This window comes from Natator depressus, chromosome 24 (assembly GCF_965152275.1).
Source record: "Natator depressus isolate rNatDep1 chromosome 24, rNatDep2.hap1, whole genome shotgun sequence".
Classification (NCBI taxonomy): Eukaryota; Metazoa; Chordata; order Testudines; family Cheloniidae; genus Natator; species Natator depressus.
The window spans coordinates 8,471,706-8,493,755 of record NC_134257.1 but is presented as its reverse complement, the minus strand read 5'-3'; the positions used below and the strand labels follow the sequence as shown (position 1 = coordinate 8,493,755).

The following is a 22,050-nucleotide window of genomic DNA, read 5'->3' as shown; positions in this document are numbered from 1 at the left end:
GGTCTCGGGGTTAGAAGATGGGTCTAATCAGACAAGGAGGGGGTAAACTGAGGCACGGGGAGGGGAAGTGACTTGCCCAAGGTTCCCTGATTCCCAGGCCCAGCCCTTCGCTGCTGGACCACACTGCCTCTGGTGGAGCGATGCCAGCCCAGGGATTGCCTCACTAAGCCCAGGGGAGCAGCTAGCTCCCTAGCAAGTCTGTAGGATCTTCTGTCCCCGTTCCCTGACCTCAGGTGCCCTCGGCAGCTGCTGCTCCACGCTCCCGGCTGCTGATCCCCAGTGAGGGCGGGTGCAGCTGGGAGCCCCCTGCAGTCAGTGCCGACAGCACGGCGTTGTCCCTGCACAGTGATCTGCGCCCCGCTCTTCCTCCCCCTGCCCCCACTCGAGAGCCGGAGAAGGGAGAGTGAAATGCCACCAGGCAAGAGGGAGCCAAGCGTCCCGTACGAAGAACCCCAGAGCGCTTTGTCCTCCCTGGGCCGGTGGATCGAGTCCCAGGCAGTCCAGCCACATGGCCGGAGCACAGGGCTTGGCCCATGAGATCACAGAGCCCCATGGGCCTTGTGAGGGACGCTCACCCTTAGCAGCTAGCAGACCCCTTGGCCTTGGGGCTACTGCCTAGCAGGGCATGACATTGGGATTTCCATCTGCCCCTTGGCCTCCGCAGCTCTCTGCTCCCTTCCACAGCCTCCTCCCCGGTCCTCTGGATGCCCAGTCCTGCCGCCTCGAGGGCAGGATCCATGGGGCTCTGGCTGGAGTCAGAGCAAGAGCTGGCACCCTTGGATAGCCAAGGCTGGACCCCGCTCCCAGAAAAGTCAGCAAAATGCTCCTGGGCTTCAATTTCCCAGAGGCCCCACAGTGCCTCAGAGCGCCCCCTGCTGGGGCTGGCTCAGTCTCTGCGCTCCCGTCAGTCCAGGGCCTCTCTACTGCTAGGCCCAGCATGCTGGTGGGACGCGGGCACCCGGCGGGTGGAAGATCCTGGCGTAGTGGGGGAGGAGAGCAGGGGAGGTAGGTGCCCAGGGGGAGCAGAGGACGGGAAGGGGAGCAGGGGAGGAATGCGAAGAGGATGAGAAAAGCCCATCCAAGCCTGTGCACCAGTCGCATCTCTCTGGATCCAGAGCAACTCAGCAGACACTCAGGTACTTGACGAACGCCTCCCCCCGTCGGATACCCTGACGGAGTGCTGGCGGGTCCCCGAGGAGCTCTGTTTGGACTCTGCTTTAATTGTTCTAATTAAGCTGAAGTATAAAGAAACCAAGAGAATGGAAGTTGTCCGCCCCCCTTCCCCTGCCAGGATGCTCCCGCGCTGGGCAGCAGAAACTGCATCCCAAGAGCCGAAAACACAGAGCAGGTCAGCGTCTCCTCCAGGCTGGCAGCAGAGATCTCAGGACCAGCCCAGGGCTGCACCCTGGGGTCTTTGGGAGTGCTGGGGGCTCACATCTGAGGGCAAAAACAGGTGCCATGTCAGCAGGGGGCCCGCTCGCTAGAGCAGGCCAGGAGGAGGGAGACGTCCCCTCAGCATCCCCCCACCACCACCCCGGCTGCCCCTTTCTTTTACCCCCAAGTGACGTCAGTTCCCCCCAGCTCTAGGCAAGAGGGCTCCAGTCTCCGGGGCCCAGGGACCTTCAGCTGAGCTGGGCCGAAAGGCAGCTGTCTGGGAGGAGCTTTGCCAATAGGCCACTGAACCTCACTAGCGACTGAGACCTGCAGGGGGGAGGCTCTTCCCTTTCCTACTCCCCAGGGGCAGCCAGTGTCTGGGACTGTGGCATTCCCATGAAGTTTGACTCCCTCTGGGGCGGGGCATGGAGCTGGGGAGGGCACGGCCCATGGTAGAGCAATACACAGCCAGATCAATCTAGCTAGGTAGAGGTATGGCCCTGGCCCCCCAGCACCTCCTACACCCACATCCCAGACCGCTGCCTTGTTTCCTAGAGCAGCCTTCCCACCGCAGGGCAAAGCAGGAGTGGCCCCCAGGAAACTGGGGGCGTTAACGCTGCTTGGAGAGGGAAGAGGCACGGGCTTGCAGGGCCAGATTTTCAAGAGCGCTCGGCGCCCAGCGGGTGGAGATCTCCTGCAAGCCCAGCTCACATGACCCTGCCCTGCTTTGTGATCACACTGGGGCCACAGCCTCCCTCTCCATACTCCCCCTGGGAAGGGAGAGAGCTTAATCCTCCTTTGCCACTTCCCCCCAGCCCTCCTCTCCCCACAGCCTTTGCTCTTGGTCTCAGACAGGCCTGGGCAGGGATTCATTGGCAGGGCTTGTGGCCTAGTGGGACTGCACTGGGACTCAGGAGACCTTGGGCAAATCCCTGCCATGTGCCTCAGTTTCCCCATCTATTTTGTAAAATGATTTGAGCTCGATGGATAAAAAGCGCTAGATAGGATGAACCTTAAGGAAACTGGGTTTTTTTGGGGGGGGGGCTGTAACTCAAGAATGCCTTGGTGAAATGACCCCAAATTTGGCTTGCTAACCCTACTCTGCAGCCCCATGAGGTACCCCAGATTTCAAAGCTATGCCAGTAACCGTGTGGCTTTTACAGCACTTATAACGGTCAAGCTTTAAACCTTAAATCTCAATGCTCCAAGATCCTTCCCTCTGCCACCGCATCTGGAGCACAGACCTGTGGGCCTGCGTCTCTCCTCCTGGACACGAGCGCTGCTACATTGGACAGGGACCCAGGCTGAAATCGGACCCCCTCCCCTTCTGGATTGAAAGGCAGCTGATTGGTAGCAATGCCGCAGGGTGACATCTGCCCCAAACCCTGCTCCCATCTCTCTGCCGGCACCGACCACAACCTTGCTAGAGCGCAGCTGAGAACCACCTGCCTCCAATCACTAGCTGAATACCCCTCCTCTCCCCCCTGCCCCATGCTATTGTGTGAGGAGTAGAAAGCACCTGGCTGAGCCAGGCTCTGGGATACTGGGCCTCCGCACTTCAGTGCTTTAAGTGCTTAGCAAGGGACCATCTCCCTGTGTTCTCTTGAGCCCAGAGAGGTAGTAGTTCTCAGGGTTAGAGCAAAGACACCTGGCTTCTAGTCCCTGCTCTGGGAAGGGAGTGTGATGTAGTGGTTACAGCAGATGGTGGTGGGGAGGAAGCGGGGGGTCAGAACTACTGGGTTTTATTCTCTGCTCTGGGAAGGGAGTGTGATCTAGTGGTTAGCGTGTCTGGGAGAAAGCAGGGGGTCAGGAGTTTGGGGTTCCATTCCCAGCTCTGGAAGAAGTGTCATCTAGTGGTTAGAGTGGGGAGAACGAGGGGGTTAGGGAAAGTGGTGCCCTGGGCGGACTTGTACTTTGGCGCCCTTTCTTCGAGTTTGAGAACAGCAGCAGGGGGCGCGGGGCACAGGGACCAGGTCCTGGTCCCGGAGCCCAGCCGGGCTGCACAGGGAGGAGTTTCTGAGCTCTCCCCGCCATACACCCCCTGACCACTTAGTAGGAGGAGAGCGGGTGTGTGGCCACTGCCTGTATCCATGGGAATGGGGGACCCAGGGGATGGCCTGCTGGCTCGCCCTGCGGCCTGCGCCTCTCCACCAGGCTGGCAGCTCTGGGCAGCACCACCCGCTCCCTGCCCGGCTGGCCAGGGGATCCAGTTCTGGGCTTGCCTGCACTCACCCCCACTCTGGCAGCCCAGGCCCGCCAGCTTGCGGCCCTCGGGGAGAGGCCAAGGCTTTGCAGGATCACACCACGCTGCAAGGGAAATAATGTGGGATGTTGCTGAGAGGCCGTCACACCCAGGAGACCCACGAGGCACCCCTTAGCCCCGCAGCTCAGCCAGATGACTGCAAGTGAGTGCTGAAGTTGTCAGCGCTCTGCGTTGGCGTAAATTGTTGGCTGATCCTCTCTTTCACAGACCAGGTGCAATTGCATTAGACTCACCCTCAGCTCCCGCCAGCCCCTCTGGGCGGGAGCTGCTCGTCAGGAGATAATGATCATGCTTTTACCCAGCCTCCCGCTGGTCATGGCAGTGGGCAGAGATCTCCCCCCGAGCGCACCGGGGATACTCATGAGAGTTGCCCACCACCGGTGCCTGCGCCTCTGGAATGATCAGGTTTGGGAAAGTGGCCCTGGGCCAGATTCTGCAGCTGCTCTGGCCCAAGCGGGGAGCAACCCCATCAAAGTCCGTTACTCCTGATTTTACAGCGGCTTCCCGTTCTTCGTGGCAGGCTCAGATCTGAGTCACTCCAGGAGTAAACTGTCCTCAGCATTGCCCCAGAGCTGCTTTATGCCAGCTAGGGTGGCACAAAGGGGCCATCGGGGGGCCCCTAGCACAGGGGGGCCCTACCCCTAGCACAGAGCCATCTCCACCAGCTGCACTGCTACCACCAGAGCCCCTGGCACTGGGGGCGTGCTGGGGTGGGCAGGTGGGGGCATGGCTGGGGCAGATCTGTTCTACGTCCCTGCAAAGCTCTATTGGGGGTCATAGCAACAGGGGTGCATCGTAGGGTTTGGGGAGGGGGCACATTGGCTCCTGCAGTTGTTTAAAGGGAGCCCCAGACAGCCAGCTTCCGTCCAGCCACACCACCAGACTGATTCTCTCATTGACCTTAGCAGAGCCCCTGTGGATTTCCACCGACAACAACCACGACCCAGAGCTGGGCTGCTCTCAAGTTCCAGGTGCACCATTGTCCCTCACTTCTCTAGCAGTTTCTTTTTGAAAAATGCGTGGGGCGGGGGGGTGGGAATTGCTCCCCAGCTGTTCATACGTCCCCTCTGCTATTGTCTCCAGGCTGCTGAAGGTCGTTGTCACACAAGATCTCAGCCGGCGTGTAATCTTGGTAAAAGTATTGACTAGCTGAGCACCTGACCTTTCCAGGGAGCTATTTTGGGCATTCTTGTTTTACATCTTTCTTTCTTTCAATTAGAACCTCGTCAGACAGACCTTGGGAGGAAAAAAAAATAGTTTTCACTTTAAAGAAAAATTCCCTTTCGGTGGCATCGGTGGAATGAGCGAAAGGGTCTAAAACAGCAGCAGAACCCACTCAACGGGTTGGTTCTTTCGACTCAAAGTTCTGGGTGTTTTCCTTGAAAGACCCGAAGGCTTTATTCATTGCCGACAGCATCTTCAACTGATGCAGCACCATCTCCCAATGAGGCAGCATCTTCCATCCCCACAGATGCCAATGGGCTGTACCAACGTGATCTTTTTGCACACAATTACCTCAAGAGGAATTTCTCCCTCATTAGGGAAGGGCACCCACTTCTGAGGAGCAAAAGGAAACAGCTGTCACAACCAGGACATGGGCAGTCTGACCCAGCGGGATTCTGAGCAGGAATAGGGCATAGTGGTTGGTACAGGAGTTGGAGCCGGGGGCAAAGCCAGAGTTGGAGACCAAGAGTCTGGAATCAGGAGTCAAGCCGGGGTCAGAGCTGGAGTCAGGGGTGAAGCCTGGAAACAGAGCCAGAGTCCAGAGCAGGGTTTGTTGCAGCAACAGCTTCCTAGAACTTCTTCCATGCTTAAATAGTGGGCCTGGACCAATCAGAGGTCCCAGGGCGTGTGCTGCCAATCAAGTGTTTGTGGGCGAAACTTCCTGTGGTGCTTAGTCCCTCCGGATTTACCACGCATGGATCACCGCTCTGCCAGATGGTGGCACGGAAGCACCAGCCCTGCACAGCTGGGTTCCGGGCCTCTGGATTCCTACACCAGCTGTTTAACAATGCATTTGACACGGTCAGCGCTGAGATAGTGCTGTCTTCTCTGAGAGAGGTGGCAGGGGTCCAGGGTCATGAGCTGAAACGGTTCGAGTCCTTCCTGGAGGGACACACCCAGAGAACAGTGATGGGGAGCTGAAGCTCCACCTCTAGTCCCCTCCCCTGTGGAGCTCCACAAGGACCAGTTCTCTCTCCAGTCCTATTCTAAACGCCGCCACTGGGTGAACTGGTCAGACGACAGGGACCCGTGTGCCAGCAACATGCAGATGACGCATAGCCCTACCTAGCCTTCTCCGCATGCTACCACTGAGATGGCCCCGGGCTTGGAGGAGATCAGCTCATGGATAAAGAGCATCTGGCTGAAACTGAGCACGAGCAAGACAGAGGTGATGCTGGTGGAAGTATTTTGAAAGGTTTGCAGCCATGGCACAGTCTCCTTTGGTTGAAGGTTCATGCCCAGTGGGTCAACTCACTCTAGGAACGCTCTTGGATTCCTTGTTGAGCTCTCACATAGCACTTTCCATGCCCTTCCTAACATTTACACTCCGTGAGGAGACTCCATCCCAAGTTATTCAGGCTGACATCACCTTTCGGCTGGACCACAACAGTGCAACAGACCTGGGGATGAAGCCTTCTGCGCTCGGGGAACACCAGCTAGTTCCAAACATGCCAGTGGGTCTCCCCAGCACCGCTCTGTACGCTGGCTTCCCACAGAATAGCAAACCCAGTTCAAGGTCTCGGGCCTTCTCCACAAAGTGCTCTGTGGCCGGGGCCCAGTGTATCTCAGAGTCTAAAGCTCTGGGGCGAAGACCATGGTTGATGGTGTCCCCTGACACAGTGGAGCTTTGTACAAAAAGGGTAAAGCTCATGTTTGGGAGTGGGGACTAGAGATTAGAGCAGGGGCACTGGGAGCCAGGACTCCTGGGTTCCATCCCCTGCTCTAGGAGGGGAGTGGGGTCTAGTGGTTACAGCAGGGGACGGGGACCAAGTGTGGAACCCGCCCATTCACCAGAGCCAAGCAGGGGTTGGGAAATAGCCAAGCACATTTTGTTACCAAGTTAAAAACATCCTTCTACAATTAACAAAAGAAGCATCTGCCATGTCAGAAGGTGCCTCGGTTTTCCTAGCCTACATCCCGGCTTGTAGCGCCAGAGTACTCAGTGCTACCAACTCCCACGGTCCAGCAGAAAGGGGAAATAGCATTTACCCGGCAATGCAAATAGGAAGCAAGTCTCTTGGGAGGTGAAGGGCTATCGTGCAGTTCGGTGCCCATCCAAAGCAACTGCCGCCCCCGGGGAGAAGCCAGGAAAACAGCTGTTGAGCAATTAAGACAGCAATCCATTGAAGGTTGTGGGGATGTACAGAGACCGGGCCCTGGATCTAATGCAGCCAGCACAAGATGTTGGAAAAACTTTCTTGGAAGCATGTTCTCTTTTGTGCACCTCTGCCCTCTACTGGATGGAATCAGAGCTACACAACTGTGTGTCGTAGGTCCTCTACTGCTAACAGCTCATAGAGACTCTCCATTAAGTCAAGGGGCTTTTGGAGAAGGAAGACTTGAGTTCTGTCCTTGTTGTTGAGCCATGCTGTGCAGCACAGCAATAGCGGTGACGCTCCTGAGTAGTCATGAATTTGTTACATTGTAATCAGAGAGCAGGGCCCTGCAGGTCTGGGGCAGTTTAGCTGGATGATAAAAACTTATGGTCTGGATCAGGTCCTCAACTTAATACCACAGCACGTAAATAGTCCCTTTTGTGCCTGGATCTTAAAGTATCATTAACCCCACTTTACAGATGGGACACTGAGACACAAACACAAGTGACTTGACTGCAGTCACATAACACATCTGTGGCAGAGATGGGAAAAGAACTCAGGAATCCTGTCACTCCGCAGGGACACAAAATCCTGCTGTAACTACTGGATCACACTCCTTCTCACTGCCAAGAATCAAATCCCCAAGTCCTCTCTCACAGTTAACTGCTCTTACCACTAGACCACTCTCCCGACACCAGTGCCAAGAGTGGAACCCACTTCCCCTGAACTAGCCCATGCTCCTTTCTGCAGCCCAGAAGAGGACCCAGGAGTCCTGGCTCCCAGCCCTATGCTAAACCCACAACACCACAGATCCTCCCATGCCACATTCAGGATGACCCCCCGCTCTTTGTGCAACCCCCGCCTCCCCTTTATAAATGCAGGCCTGTCAGCTGTTCACCCAACAGTCCCTTGCAGACAGGCTGCTGGATCTCATGGAGAACTCCACGTTTTCCCCGTGAAATGCTTGAGCCTTAACCTTTCCGTGTCCCTGATTTTGCCTGAAGTACCTTTTGTCATTCTCCCCACTCTGACATTTTGAAGAGACACGTGGTGCAGAAAGCTATTTATAAAGTGGGCTGGCTGAGCTGTGGGATCCGATTGGACCAAGAGGGCTGAGAGCCATGGAGGGACCCAGCTGTCATCTCATGGGTCAGGGACTGTTTAACCAGATTTTCTTCATTTGATATGAAAACAACCCCCCCCATGCATCCCCCCCCCGAATCTCTGCTATAGGCACCAGTGCAGTGCCCGTACAGACTGTGCTCCTCAAACGGTTTAGGATCAACCCATTTTCACCCTGGTTACGCTTCATATAGTAACAAGGAGTTTTGTTCTGGGGTTAGAGCAGGGGCTGGGCGGGAGGAGTCCTGGGGTCTAGTCCCAGCTCCAGCGGGGAGTGTGGTTTAGTGGTTAGAGCCAGGCAGTAGGAATCAGGACTCCTGCGGTCTAATTCCACCAGTAGAAGGGAGTGTGATTAAAGCAAATCTAGACTCCTGGGTTCTAGATCCACCTGTTGGCGGGAGTGTGGTTTAGTGGTTAAAGCAGCCTTCATTCTCACAAGTCTGTCTAGGGTGTGATGGCATTGCATCAGGCTGTGACATCATCACAATGACACCAGCTGGGATCAGAGGGATGGCAGATCCTAGTGCAGGGGACGAGCTGACCTGCTCATCTCCATGGTGCATAGACCGGGGTAGCAGGGGATAGGGCTTTCTCCCTCAGCTGACGAATCTATCTAAGGTACTTATCTGACCCCCGGTTACTGGCGTATCTGAACCCAGGTCTCAGCCAGTGTTCTAACCACTGGTCCATCCACCCCCTCTACCCATACACATAAGGGGCAGTCGATTAGACAGACTGCTTGGTCTCTTCATTTAGAGACATACAGATCTTTCATAACAGAACTGGGAAACCCAGGCAAGGCTCACCTGGGTTTGTCCTTCACTACAGACCCCCAAACCTGGGCCAGGTTTGCAGAGCTGAGCAAGCCTGGGGGAGAAACCAAATCAAGTTTCTTTTCTCCTGCTTTTGATCCAAGCCAAACCCTTCCGTCCCAGCTGCCCTGTGTTAACAGTCCAACCAGATCTCTCTCTTTTGCAATGGCCCTGTAGTGGGCTGAACCAAAAACCCAGCTCCACCCATACCCAGATACTCAGCAGAGAAGACACTGGGACTGGAAATCTGAATGCAAATCTTGCACCTTGATTCTACATATGTCAGCTTGACACTCATCTAGACTCATTGATGTCTCGCTCTAAACGTGGGGGTCTGAAGCCAAAACTCAGAGCAAGTCTCCAACCCCCCCGCATAAAACTAAACCCAAAGCAAAGTTCATCCTGTGATCTTCTGGTTGGGCTCAGCTCTGGCAGCTCCTAAGTCCCAGTGTAAACCTGTCCCTTTGTCCTAGTGGTGTCAGACCAGTCCGAACTTCCCTGACAGCCAATAAAATATTTCCTCTCCCAACAAGTCGCCCCCGGTAAATTACGAGCCCTGACATGCAGTTACATTTTAATCTATCTATATAAAAATCCCTTTATGGGGATCTTTAATACTCAGATGTGCACATTAACTCTTTAAGCAAACCAGTTGGAGCTGAACAACGGGCTTTTCAAAATCCCATCCCAGCAGAAGGTTCTGAGCCTGAGGTAGCTCAAAGATGGGCAGAGTCAGCACAGACTGTCCCATGTCGATCAGTTTGCCAACAGGGCGGCCAGTGGCTGTAATCTCGGTTTAGTGTTAGCTGCTTTAGCTCCTTACGGACAGACGCAGAGCAAAGTGCCTAGCTTTAGGGCTGGGTGGATGTGGGCCAAGGAGATATCGGCGCCATTTACTCCATTGCAGAGTGAGCATCCAGCCCACCCAGAATGCCAGTGTCATGCCCGCACCTTGAATGGCGTAAGAAACCCAAGTGCAACGATGGATTGGGCCCTCGCTGGCTGGGCTCCGGACCCATTTTAAACAGGTGCAACTACATTCATCCTCCGTCACGCCACTTCGGCTTTTCTTACCCTCGTCTCCTCTGCCCTGGCCCCCCATTCTCTTCCCTTTTCAGCCCAGGGAGCTGATCCCCTCTGAACTAAACCCACCCACACTCGAAAGATCATGGCACGAACATGCCACCTGCCACCACTGCACTGGTTGCTTGGCTGGTGTGTTCCATCCCGCCCCGCCCCCGTGCTGGCTGGTCGAGGTAGGTTGTAAATAGGGGCAGGAACTGTGTACTGCTCTGTCTGTACAGCACCTTCCACACTGGGGTCCCACGCTCATTTGGCATCACCCTAGTAAATGTGATTAATAATAATACATTGGCATCAATGGAGCTACTCCTGATTTACCCCAGTGGGAGCTGAGAATCAGGGCCTATTGGTGTGCATCCACAAGACACAAGCTGGGCAAACTACCACCACCCCCCAGACATTTGTCACTGGGAACTTTACCATGACCCCACAAACTCATCACTATCAGAACCATCAGCCCTTCCTCCCCCGCATCCTCGAGAGCAGAGACAGGCCCAGCCATAGACGGAGATCGATTTCGTTTTCCTTCCTGCCAGGGCATGGGAACTCCTTGCCAAGAAAAGCAGCAGGCTTTGGGAGCAGATGCCTTCTCTTTTCCCTTAGCTCTTTGCAGCATAATCTGCAGGAAGGCAGGAATCGGTAAGTGTCGGAGGCAGAAATAGACTGCTGGTTGCCTGGTTTTTTTAAATATAATCAGCAGCGCCCATGGTTCTGGAGTTCACGATGCTACACAGCTCCACACAGAGGGCCCTGTGGTAGGGCTAATGCTCATTCAGTCATAGGGCAGATGCATGGCTGGCTTATTAGGTGAAATTTACAGTAAGCCCCAAATCCTGCAACAATGTTTGAGACAGGGCCACTTTTTATGCTTATGTGACCACATCCTTTTCAATGGAAATGATAATTGGAAGTGGAGTCTAGTGGTTAAAGCAGGGGACTGGGATTCAGGACTCCTGGGCTTGTTTCCTGACTCTGCCACTGCATGACCTTGGGTAAGTCACTTAATTGTTGTTCTTTGTATTACAGTAACACTAGAGGCCCTAATCAGGGATCAGCACCCCATTGTTCCAGGCACTGTACACACCACTGAGAAGGTGGCCTTTGCCCCACTTGTCTTTGTGTAAGACAAGAGACAGCAGATAGATAAAAATAGATGAGTGTGCACAAGCTCTCTCTGCCTCAGTTTCCCCATCTGTAGACTAAGGGTTAATTAATGTTTGCAAAGTGCTTTAAGATTCTGAAGTATAAGCTAGATGTTCCAAAAGCTATTATTATATTTAGAAGTGCTAAGTGAGAATGGTACCTTCCTTTTGTTCGTAATAGCACCATATGGCTCTTCAGGTTAAGTCTCCCAGCTTTACAACTCATCAGAATTGTCAATTCTACATCCTAACTGCAGGATCTTCATCAATGCCTGTGATGCAAGAGGCAAAAGGACCCCAAAGGTTTTCTGGAGCCTATGGAGGGACTGTCTGGGTCTCTGCATGTTAAGAAGGCAAAAACCTATGTGGAATTTACCCGGGATGATTAAAGCAGGACCCTCACAATGTGGTTTCTTGCAGAACTGCTTTGCTGGTTATAGCCAGTCTTTAAAGGAATCCAACCTGGTTTGCTTTAAAGCTTCAGGGATGTTCTGTGCTGGAGACGCAGCCCAGGGGGAAAACAGACAAGCACGGCTTTATACCACCTTAGCGCCGAGTGTATGCCAAGCCACCATCACTGTAAACTGGAGTGTTCTCGGGGCTGCTCTAGATTTACAAAGGCCTCTTCAGAGCTGCCTAGCCTCTCCATAGGCACACCAAGGGCTACAGCTACCATACTGCCAGCCCCACGTGTCCAAAAAAATCACAAGTCTGGCCCCTAAAAACCATGAGATTGGTTTAAAAAAAAAATCACGAGGTCTTAAATAATATATTTAGGCTCTTTTCCTTTGCTTTCTGAGCCTTTGGGGTCATGTTTGCAAGCTTTTCTCTGCACCCACCCTACTTTGGGGGGGGGGGGGGGAGGGGAGCAGAGATTCTCATTTAATCACATGGCCCTAAGAGTTTATCTTTATCACCAAATATCGCCAGACTTGCAGTAAAATCATGAGAGCTGGCAATGTTAAACTCCTTCCTCCTCCCAATCCCTATCCACGCCCGATGCCCCCCACATCCTCTACGCTGAGATTTGGGGACAGTATACGGGTGCGTATCCAGCTCTTCCCTGATCCTTTGCAGTTTATTTATGACTCCTATATGCCACCAGAGCATCAGAGGAGAGCTGGAGAGTACGTCAGAACTGGCCCCTAATATTTTTCAACCTCTGTGTGTGTAAATTAACATCTAGAAGATTAAGAAGTTACACACAGTCTGTTCTGTGTCTGCTTATTTAGATCACGTGGGAGGCCAGTGCTTTCCCCACCCATTCCTTTCACAAGGAATAATGAGATAGAGCAGAGCCAAATTAGACAAAAATCCTTCACCTGGAGATAAGCTTGGCTTAGCCATCTCTGATTTAGGCTTAGTTTTCACTCCGCCTACCATCTGCGCTTCGAGAAACCAGACACGCAGAGTTTAAAAAGGCAGCCTTATTTCATTAAAACAACTAATTCATAGCTCTCCTGCTTGCTGAGAAAAGCTTGAAAACGTGACCTGTACACTGAAAAATATAAATCAGAAAGAAAAAGAGAAGTGCCCTCCCCCAAATTTTATTATTTAAATCTCACGATTATTGGGTGCCTGGGGTTGTTCCTACTGGAAAGGTCCGAGTCAGCGCCAAATTCAGGTTTTGTAATTCAAGCCAATCTCAGAGCCAACCAAAAAGTTTCCATGGTTAGAATGATTTGTTTTTAAGTTCTGATGGAAATTGATATTTGAAAAAAAAAATAAATAAATAAATAAATAGATCTCGGTGCTAGTGGCCTGATTAATCCAAAAAAACCCCATGAACGCTCCTAAAAAAAAAGAACCAATGAGATTGTCTTAAAATTCATGAGATTTTTAAAGAAATGAACGAGTTCTGGAGTCTGTTTATTTGAGTCCTGGTTTCTGAGACTTTAGAGGGCATTTGGGTTACGTTTTTTGGGGTTTTTTTTTTTTTTTTTTTTTTACTTTTTCTCTGCAACCTTGTGGGCGAAAAATGTACTTTTTCTCTTTAAGCGGAAGGGGAGACTCTTGGGCATTCCCATGACTCCAAGAGCTGGGGTTTTAAAAACACAACAAGACCCACACTAAATATCATGACTGTTGGCCACAGCGATATCCCCACAATGGTTTGCAGCCCAAACATTGCAGCTGGGGGCTAGCGCATGAGACCCTGAGGGCGTAACTGGCCAGAGACTGCACATGGACAGGGGGGCTAATTTCACGGGCCAAGTGCCAGTTTCAGTCCCGTGATCATTGGGGTGGGTGGCATCCGTGCTGGGTTGGGGGGTTCTGCCCTCTATCTGGGCAGGATTTTGGGGAGCGGGGGTTTGCCCGCAGTTCTGAGGTGAGGCCAGCGAATTCCTCCCCTGCTGCTGGGGAAGGGGGGGCCCCAGCCTGCAGCCCCACCCCAGGCCTCGGGGGGAGGATCGGGATTCAGAACAAGGCTGGGCCTGCTGGAGCCTGGAGCTGTCCCCATAGCAACCCCAGCCGCTTGCCTGAGCTAACAAAATGGCTGATGTGGCCTCCGGCTTGGAGGGGCTGGATCTGGGGGCCCTGAGCCCAGAGCAGCAGGCACAGCTCATGGAGTTCAAGGTGTGTGTGTGTGTGGGGGGGGGGGTGAGGGTGGGGAACTGGGGCAGCCCCTTAAAGTGTGTGTGTGGAGGGGGGGGCTGGGTCCAAGAGAACCACCTCCCCCCAAATAATGGGGCAATCCCGCCCTAAAACAGGAATGGGTGGAGAAAGGTTCCCCCCTCCCCCAAAAGGAGGGCTGCTCACCACCCAAAAACCTTTTTCAGTCTGGGAGCCATTCCTCCCCCTCCTCTTCTTCCCTCCCAAAAAACTTAGGGTGCAGGCCCGAGGCAGCCCCAGGACCCCTTAACTGGGGATGTTAAGGGTTAGTTCGACACCCCTATGTGTGTCCCCCCACTAAGGGGGCAGGGTGGGGCAGTGCTGATGGTCCCGGTCACTCCCGGGGGAAGACTGGATTTCTTACCTGATCATTTTGTTTAAGCTGTTTTAGGGGCTGTCTTGATCATATTCGGGCTATTGGCAAGACATTGTGTCTCGCTCCCCATGCCTTGCCCAGGACCCCAGAGTCTGATCGAGTCCTGGTTTCACTTCTGGAATTGTCACCCAAAAGTGACACTTTTCACCATGCTCTAAATAAGATCGGCCAGACTGGGTACGACCAGTTGTACGTGGCCAGTGCAAGATGCTTCAAAGGGAATAAAGCGAACAGGGTAATTATCGAGCGACCCAGCCCTTGATGTCCAGTCCCAGCATCTAGGTTTCCCAAGAAACTTTTTTTTGGCCAAAAAATGCAGATTCAGCAACACTGAAATGTGTTGTGAATTGCTGTCGGGTTTGCTAAATTGTTTTAGTCAAACACAAAAACAAAAAAACCCTTAAAAAGTGTCCAAAAATAATCAAAATGGTTTGATTATTATTTTTTAGTTCAAAACAACTCCCCCCCCCCCAAGTTTCCTTTAATTCTCTTAATAATCAAAAGTGTTCTAGAATGCTCAAAAAAATAAAATCAAAATGTTTCATTTCATTGGACTCAAAATATTTTTCTCTTTGAAATGCCAAAAGTTTTGAAAAAAGCTCATTTTCAGTTCGACCCAAAATAAACGTTTTCTGATTTTTTTGGAGTTGCCAGCCAATTGAAAACCCCCATTATCTGTACAGCTCTAGTTACGTTGAGCTGGAATGGTCTCAAGGATAGATCACAGATTCCTGAATTTAAAGCTGTGAGCCGGAGGGCTGGCAATCCAATTTACTGATAAACAACCAGAAAATCCTGTTGAAGTGCTTTGACCCTACCCAGTCAGTGAACATTTCTCCTTGGCACATAAACTGTAGCTTCTCCGTTTTGCCATCTCCACAGTCAACGTATTTAGGATTTCAAAAGATGTTTGATCAGTTTCAGTCATTCCTCCAATTTACGGAGAATATTCTCATCAAGGTGATAATTACTCATTCAGCTTCCCCAGGGCCTGATTTAGATTAAACCTTAGATCTAGAAGGATGTCAGTGAATAAAATCTAATACGTTTATTAGAGCATAGACTGCAAAATCAGGAAAGTTGGGTTTTATGCCCAGTTCTGTTCCTGAGCTGCTTGAACTCCCCCTTTCTGGGCCTCTCGGTCACCCTCAGAATGTCTATCAGGATTCCTGGCTTCTATTCCTGGCTCTACCACTCATGTCTAGTGGAAGAGGGGAACCTTTCTGTGCCTCAGTTTCTCCATCAATGTAATGGGCATACATAATATTGATTTACAGGATCATCCCTCACGGTGGGAATTGTGAGGATTACCTAGCATCTGCATAGCACTTTGGAGAGGCAGAGGGCTACGTAAATGCTATGTACCACTGCAGCTTCAGCAAAGCACCGTTGGACTAACGAAACAGGGTTACTGCCAGTTCAGTGCTGCAGCCCTTAAACATACCTTTGCTGTTGTGCTTCTGCTCCCAGATTAACACTCGCATTGCCAATGAAAAGTACCTGAGGTCTCACAAAGAAGTTGAGCTGCTGCTATCAGGATTTCTGAGGTAATTTCATCTTCCCAACACCACAGACACTTGGTACGAATTGGAGTCTTGAAAATTTACCTCCAACACCAGACATGCAGCTATTGGTTCAGTTGCCTCACTGTGCCTCAGTTTCCCCTCCTCAGGAGATGGTCTTCCCCAGTCTGATTGAGTCCTCTGGCCAAGGCAAAAGTCCTCTCCTTCCAGGAGAGACAGAAAGCAGCCCTCTCCCCTGCTCACAGGCTTTCAGTTCCTTTTGCCCTCCCTGGGCTCAGGCCTCCGCTTTGGTCACAGAAGTTTTCACAGTTCCTTTGCCCTGGATGAGTCTTTCCCCTCTCAGTGCTGTAGCTCCCTCTCGCTCAGAGGAGGAACACAGTCCATATGGTCATCCTCTCCCATCCCTGGGCTTAGCACCCTCAGCATAGGGCTTTCTACAGCACCAAGGGGCCCATGCTCCAGGATTTAGCCCAAGACTGCTCAAGCAGTCTGCCCTCAACTCAGGATTGCCCTGCTGACCCAGTGGCCTATCAGCTGAGACCAGACCCAGCCTTAGCAGACTCCCCCCTCTAGCCCATGCCTCTTTTCAGCGCTCTCTCCCTTTATATGCTGTTTCTGCCTTCCCAGCAGGCCTTGCTCACTCTCAGTCACATGCTCCGTAGACTACAAGTCCCATGGTCTGGGAGGGAGTGAAGCAGAGGTGTAAGCTGGGCCTGAGCTCCCTTTAAAGGACCAGCTCACTGAGTGCCAGACCCTGATGTGACCAATTAGCCAGAGATGAGATGAGATGAGATGAGATGATCCAGTGAATATCTCCCCCCACTTCCCAGTAGGGAACAGCTTGCAGTTAGCAAGTGCACTGTAACCCCTAGGCACCTATTCTGACCCCCATTCCATGCAGCTGACCCAGCAGGATTTTATCAGGGAGAATCAGAACCATATGTGGAAGCTGTTAACAGCTTTAAACTCATCCATTCCCAGCAGGAATTGGCAAGAGCTAGCGCAGGCCCCCTTCTCGGATACTGGAGGTATTTCCAGGGGTTCTACTGGCATACAAGAGGTGCAGAGTGCTGTCTGGGGGAGGAGGAAACTGATTAACCAGAAGCCAGGCCTTAGTGCATATATGTGGAGGACAGTTTGTAAGAGGAAATATCACTGCAAGGGAGAAGGAAAAGGAGGGTTGAGAATGACATTGTGAGGCTGGGGGCCACCAGATGGTGCTGCTACACCTAGTCTTACAAGTTCTTTGTCTGTGCTAGTGAGCAATGTTCAGTCTCTGAAGAAAAGCTGCGTTCTTAGTTTTATAATGTTCAGTGCTCTTTGGTGGAGCTCTTGCAAGCAGCTGGGGCATTTGCTTTCTTCCTTAATCCCAGGGAACCAGGCCTTGGTACCGTGGTTGAAATTTCCTGACAGGCGGCATTGCCTGCATGCTCTTGGTGACCCTCTCTGTTCCAGGCCTGGTGTATAAAGTGTAAATAAAACAAATTGCACTAAGACTACACACTGTGTCACTGATTTCTCCTCCTCTGGAAAAGCAGCACTGCAGGACCCCACTATCTGCTACCTCTTGGCAGGAGCGTGAGCGTAGGTTAGGGTAGAACCCCCTGGTCTCACCTGGACTAAAGGGAAGGAGGGTCATTAGGGAGATAGCTTGCAAAGGCACTGAGCACTTGCGGCTCACATTGATTTCAGCTGCAGTTGAGGGTGCTCAGCTGTCCTGAAAATTGGGTCTGAAAGCTTCTACCCAGACGTTAGAGATGGAAAAATCCTGTTAGGGCCCATCTACTCCCTGTTGATGCTTGATTATTTTCTCTAGGACATTTTCTTTTCAGGATGTATCTTCTCCAGTTTAATTTCAAATATCCCAAGTGATGGGGCTTCTAATACCATGGCCTTGGCAGACTATGCCATAGCTTAATACACTTCACCCGAAGGGTTTATGCCCCTCTTTTCTTAATTGCATCCTGTTCCTCAGTTATACCCTGTGGTCCTAAATACTTCCCTCTTGCTGCTTCATGCATGTGTGATTCAAGATTCTTGTAGCTCCCTGGTCTTAGCAGGGAAATCCCAAGTAGCATACGGGAGTGTGGACACCCCAAGAACCAAATGGCATGGGGATGGGTATTCCTAAGTGGGGAGCGGAGAAGCTCTCCAATCATGGGCCAGATCCTCAGTTGGTTTAAGCTGGCATAGCTCCTGACTTCACTGCAGCTATGTTGATTTACCCTCGTGTATTATGGATACTGTGTGACCGGTTGTCTTCGCATGTACCCTGCTGTAAATCAGGAGTAACTCCATCAAAGCCAACAGAATTACTCCGGCGTGAGGCCAGAACTGGGCCTTTCCCTGTAGAGGTACCCAGCTGAATGGCAGGAGCGTAGGTGAATGCAGATCCCCCAGTCCATCACGCCAATATCTAATTGCTTTCAATAGGATTTCAGGTTACAAAATGCTTGGGACATTATCCCGGGATAGTATTTAACCATGATGAAATTTTTGTGGTTTTATTTTAGGTGAAATGTATGTTTTCTCCCCCATTTGTTACTAATTATTATCGATTCCCAGTGCAGGGCTGTGTAATTCAGTGAGGAAGATTTAATTGTGATAAATATTCCTTAGCTTTGGGCCAGTCTAAATTGTTGTGGGGTTTTATAAATATAAAATTCCCTAAAATTGAAGGCAAACATAAATTAAATGTTTTTTCCTCAGTAACTAATTGGCTTATTGATTCCCAATATAAAAGTGTAATTTACCAATTCGTCTTCTGCGTGTTCAGACAGGGCTAACATAATAAGCCACCACAAGACCAATCAGTAAAACTTGGTTTAAAGTCTATTTCTCCCCGTTTTTCCCCAGAGAAGTTATGCTGAGAAGACCAGAGAATATCCCTGAGTTTGCAGCAGGTAAAACCATTATTTTAATCCTGTTAGACAAGAAAAGCAAGACCTGTTAGTATTATTATGATCTTCAGAAGTATTGAGGCAATGGTTTAGAGAAAGTGAGATTCTGTCTAGCTTACCCCAGTGTAAATCCAGAGCAACCCCACTGACGCAATGGTTGAATTGGAAGGGGGGAAAAAAGGAGGGTGGGACTATTCTAAGCCCCACCCACAAAATAAGCTCCACCTCTGTGAGTTGCCAAAGTGAGACACGGCTCATGGTAGGTAGTACGTGTATTCAAAATACAATCATTTTGCTGCTTGGTGCTCCTGGGGATCCCATCGACTCTGCTCCTTCTTGACTGGCGGGGAAAATATAAAGGGTGGCATCTCCCAAATGCCACCCACGTGGCAGAATAAGTTGGGCAAAGTAAGTCTGCGCCCTACTCCATCTCTGCTCTTATGTGAGAGGAGTGAAATCATTCACAATGTTGACCATGATATCAGCATGGCTGGGAACCTGGCTTAACCTGTTGCGGATCTGAATGACACAGTTCATGTCGCTCTGAGCGACTGTCCCAGGCTCTCGGCTAGGGAGGCCACCTCTCCAGGTTTGAACCAGACAGTACTCTTTTGGGGTGGCTTGTCCCCCATACGGCACTGGGACCAAACCAGAAGTGGTTCTGTGCGGTATTGGCCAGGGGACACGATTTTTAAGAGCGCACTGCTCCACCCCCTCTGGCTTGAATGCAAACGCACTGTGTGAGATCAGGCTGAGGGGGCAGGGACATGCCTGCGGGGGGCAGGCCAGTGCCATTTCCAGAAGTACTGGAACGCCCAGTATTCTGGGACCATGTGATTTGCCACCCTATGTCTGCAGACTCAGGAAGACCCCATTGCAGTGGTTCCGTTAACTTCTTTGCACCATAGCAGCTCAAGGCGTAAGGTTTGGTTTGGTTTTTTAATGAAAGGTGAGATTTTGGAGAACCAGACAGTCACTGGTGCCTGTGCTGAGCAGTGCTGCCCTGGTGTATGGGTGCACATTCGCTGCTTCTGAGCCCCGTACTGCAGTCAGTGGAATTTCTCTGGATCGACACGCTGCAGGCACTGATAGCTGCAACTGGCTCTTTGGCTTTTCGTGGCTTGCCTTTGTACGGGGCGGCTTGCCCCTGGAAGGCTGGGGCGAGGCGACTGATTACGGAATGAGCCGCTCCTGGGAGAGAGCAGGGGGATTACCCTGTAAAGGGCAGCAGTGAAGAGGAGAAGCCCAGGCAAGGGCTGAGACACCGCAGAGCATGTGGAAACGCTCCTGCAAAGACCCTGAGACGAAGGGAGCTGGATAGTGAGGGGCTGCAGTGACCAGAAGGCTCCTGGGAGAGACTCTGACTGGGAGAAGGGCCGAGGACCTATTGCTGGGGACTCCCTACCTACAGGGAGAGAAGGACTGAACTGGGGTTGGGGCCTGAAGGGCCGGTACGTAAGGGGTGCGCTGAAGAGGGGAGAAACTGGTAGCAGGGCACTGCAGAGTGACCTCTGACCTGCAGGGGGCGCTCATTCAGTGGCCACCTCACTACAGCCTTGTTATTTCTACTGCATGGGTTTCCAGTCGTCCTTCACTGCCGAAGGTGCAGCCTGTGGCCATTGCAGATGTTTAGAATGAGCCCATTCATGGGCTCAAATGATTTACTGTTCTCCAAAAAGTCTGCCTCTGTTGCACTGGGATGGGGGTCTAGATGCCAGGGTCTGGCATACACTGGCACCCCCATTGAGGTTTCCCTCAAGCTGCTAACAAAGTGGCTGGTTAGAAACTGGATCTTGGGCTGGCTAGAGTCTCTAAAGGAAGGTTTAGACTCTAAGAGGAAGATTGGTGGCAAGGTGCACACCAGTCTCACTCCACAACCTTAACTCTGCCCCCCCAAATCTGGCAAGAGCCCCTGGAGATGAACTGTTAGTATGACTCAGCCAGGGCTGCCCTGTAATAAATGGTCATGAGCAATGAGTAAGCAAACATGCCATTTACACTGACAGTTGCATTTAGGCACTGTGGCCTAGTGGCTAGGGCACTGGACTGGGGCTCACCAGACCTGTGTTCTATTCCCATCTACCGCTGGCCAGCTGGGTGACCTTGGGCAAGTCACTTCCTCTCTCTGGACCTCAGTTTCCCCATTTTACAGATGGGGATAATGATACAGCCCTCCTTTGTAAAGCACTTTGAGATCCACAGCTGAAAACTGCTGGAGAAGAGCTTGGGCTGATAACGTGACGATGTACATGTGACGATGTATTTAACGTGGTGTGTCGCACAGCTCTGTGTTCTGTCATTCGTCTGCATACACCACAACTGCCTTTGTTGTGTTACGGGGACAGATTCACTGATTGATTCCAATGGGTGTTACTGTTAGGCACCTAAACTACCTTTGTGAATCTGGGCCCTTAACTCTGTATTTCCCGGCTTTCGGAGGTTCGACTCTAGGTGCATTTGATGTTCTGGGAGGGTACAAGGCATTGGAGGTCAACCTGAAATTGTGTTAATAATATTTTGGGCAGCAAATTTACCATATAGACCCATCTATCGAGAATGGACATGTATGGAATGAGATGGAGATGTGCCTTATGGGTCTATCACCATCCATCCCCAGCTGTCTATCATCTGTCCAGCCACCTATCGGGTCTATCTGTCCCCATTGCACGTAGGCACCGAATGAAACAAAAGATGCCTTAGACCAATATTTCTTTTCACCTTTCTCTGTCATTTCAGAACATTTTACGGATCCAGAGCTTCCAATGAAGACACAGAAAATACTAGCGGAAAAAGCAAACCAGTTGAATTGAGAGAGACCCGTCCCATTCTTTCCTTGCTGAAGCAGGATAGAAATTTAGGAGATTTTTTTTTTGGGGGGGGGGGGTTAGGGGAGATGATTCTTAGATTTATCCTCCAGATTCTCTGGAATGTGTTTATTTTTATTTTGAAGGCTTTGCAATATGGCTAATAATTCTCAGTTGTGTAGTGTCCTCTGGAGGCAGAGAGAGAGATTGCACCCATGTGTTGCTGGTGATGTTTCACGCTTTACAGCTGTATGTTCTGGCAGCATCATTAAAATAGATCTGCTGGTCAACCCTGTTCTATTCACGGACGATTTCCTTTCCCTACTCTGGCTTCTCTGCATGGCAAAGAAAATGTACAAAGACAGGAGGCAGATCTCATGCCAGGAGGGTTGCTGTTTATTGGGCAGATTTTTTTTTCCTAGTTGCCGTGGTCGTAGTGAAGGGAATGAGGTACCAGCTAGCTTCTCACAAGTGTCTCCATCCGTCACTCTCACACCTGCCCTTTGACCTCCACCCTTTTTCTGTCTTTGCAAGTGTATGTGGACAAGTACATTCCTTCAGGCTTGATCCTGTGAGGTCTGAGGCTCTCTCAGGGAGCAGCTGAGCACCAGAGGCAATGTTGAGAGGGTAGGACACTGGGAGTCAGGAGATCTGAGTTCTAATCCTGGCTCTGGCTGTGCCACTGCTTGGGTAAGTCACTTCCTTTCACTGTGCTTCT

General features: G+C 51.4%; 1 protein-coding gene across 1 annotated transcript; it reads left to right on the top strand.

The window, feature by feature from the left end:
• Positions 1 to 13,534: 13,534 nt before the first annotated feature.
• RIIAD1 (regulatory subunit of type II PKA R-subunit domain containing 1) lies at positions 13,535 to 21,397 on the top strand. The gene is made up of 4 exons (XM_074938547.1): positions 13,535 to 13,693; positions 15,576 to 15,652; positions 18,485 to 18,531; positions 21,265 to 21,397. The coding sequence occupies exons 1-4, from the start codon at positions 13,610 to 13,612 to the stop codon at positions 21,336 to 21,338; spliced, it is 282 nt and encodes a 93-aa protein (XP_074794648.1). The 5' UTR covers positions 13,535 to 13,609; the 3' UTR covers positions 21,339 to 21,397.
• The last annotated feature ends 653 nt before the right edge of the window (positions 21,398 to 22,050 follow it).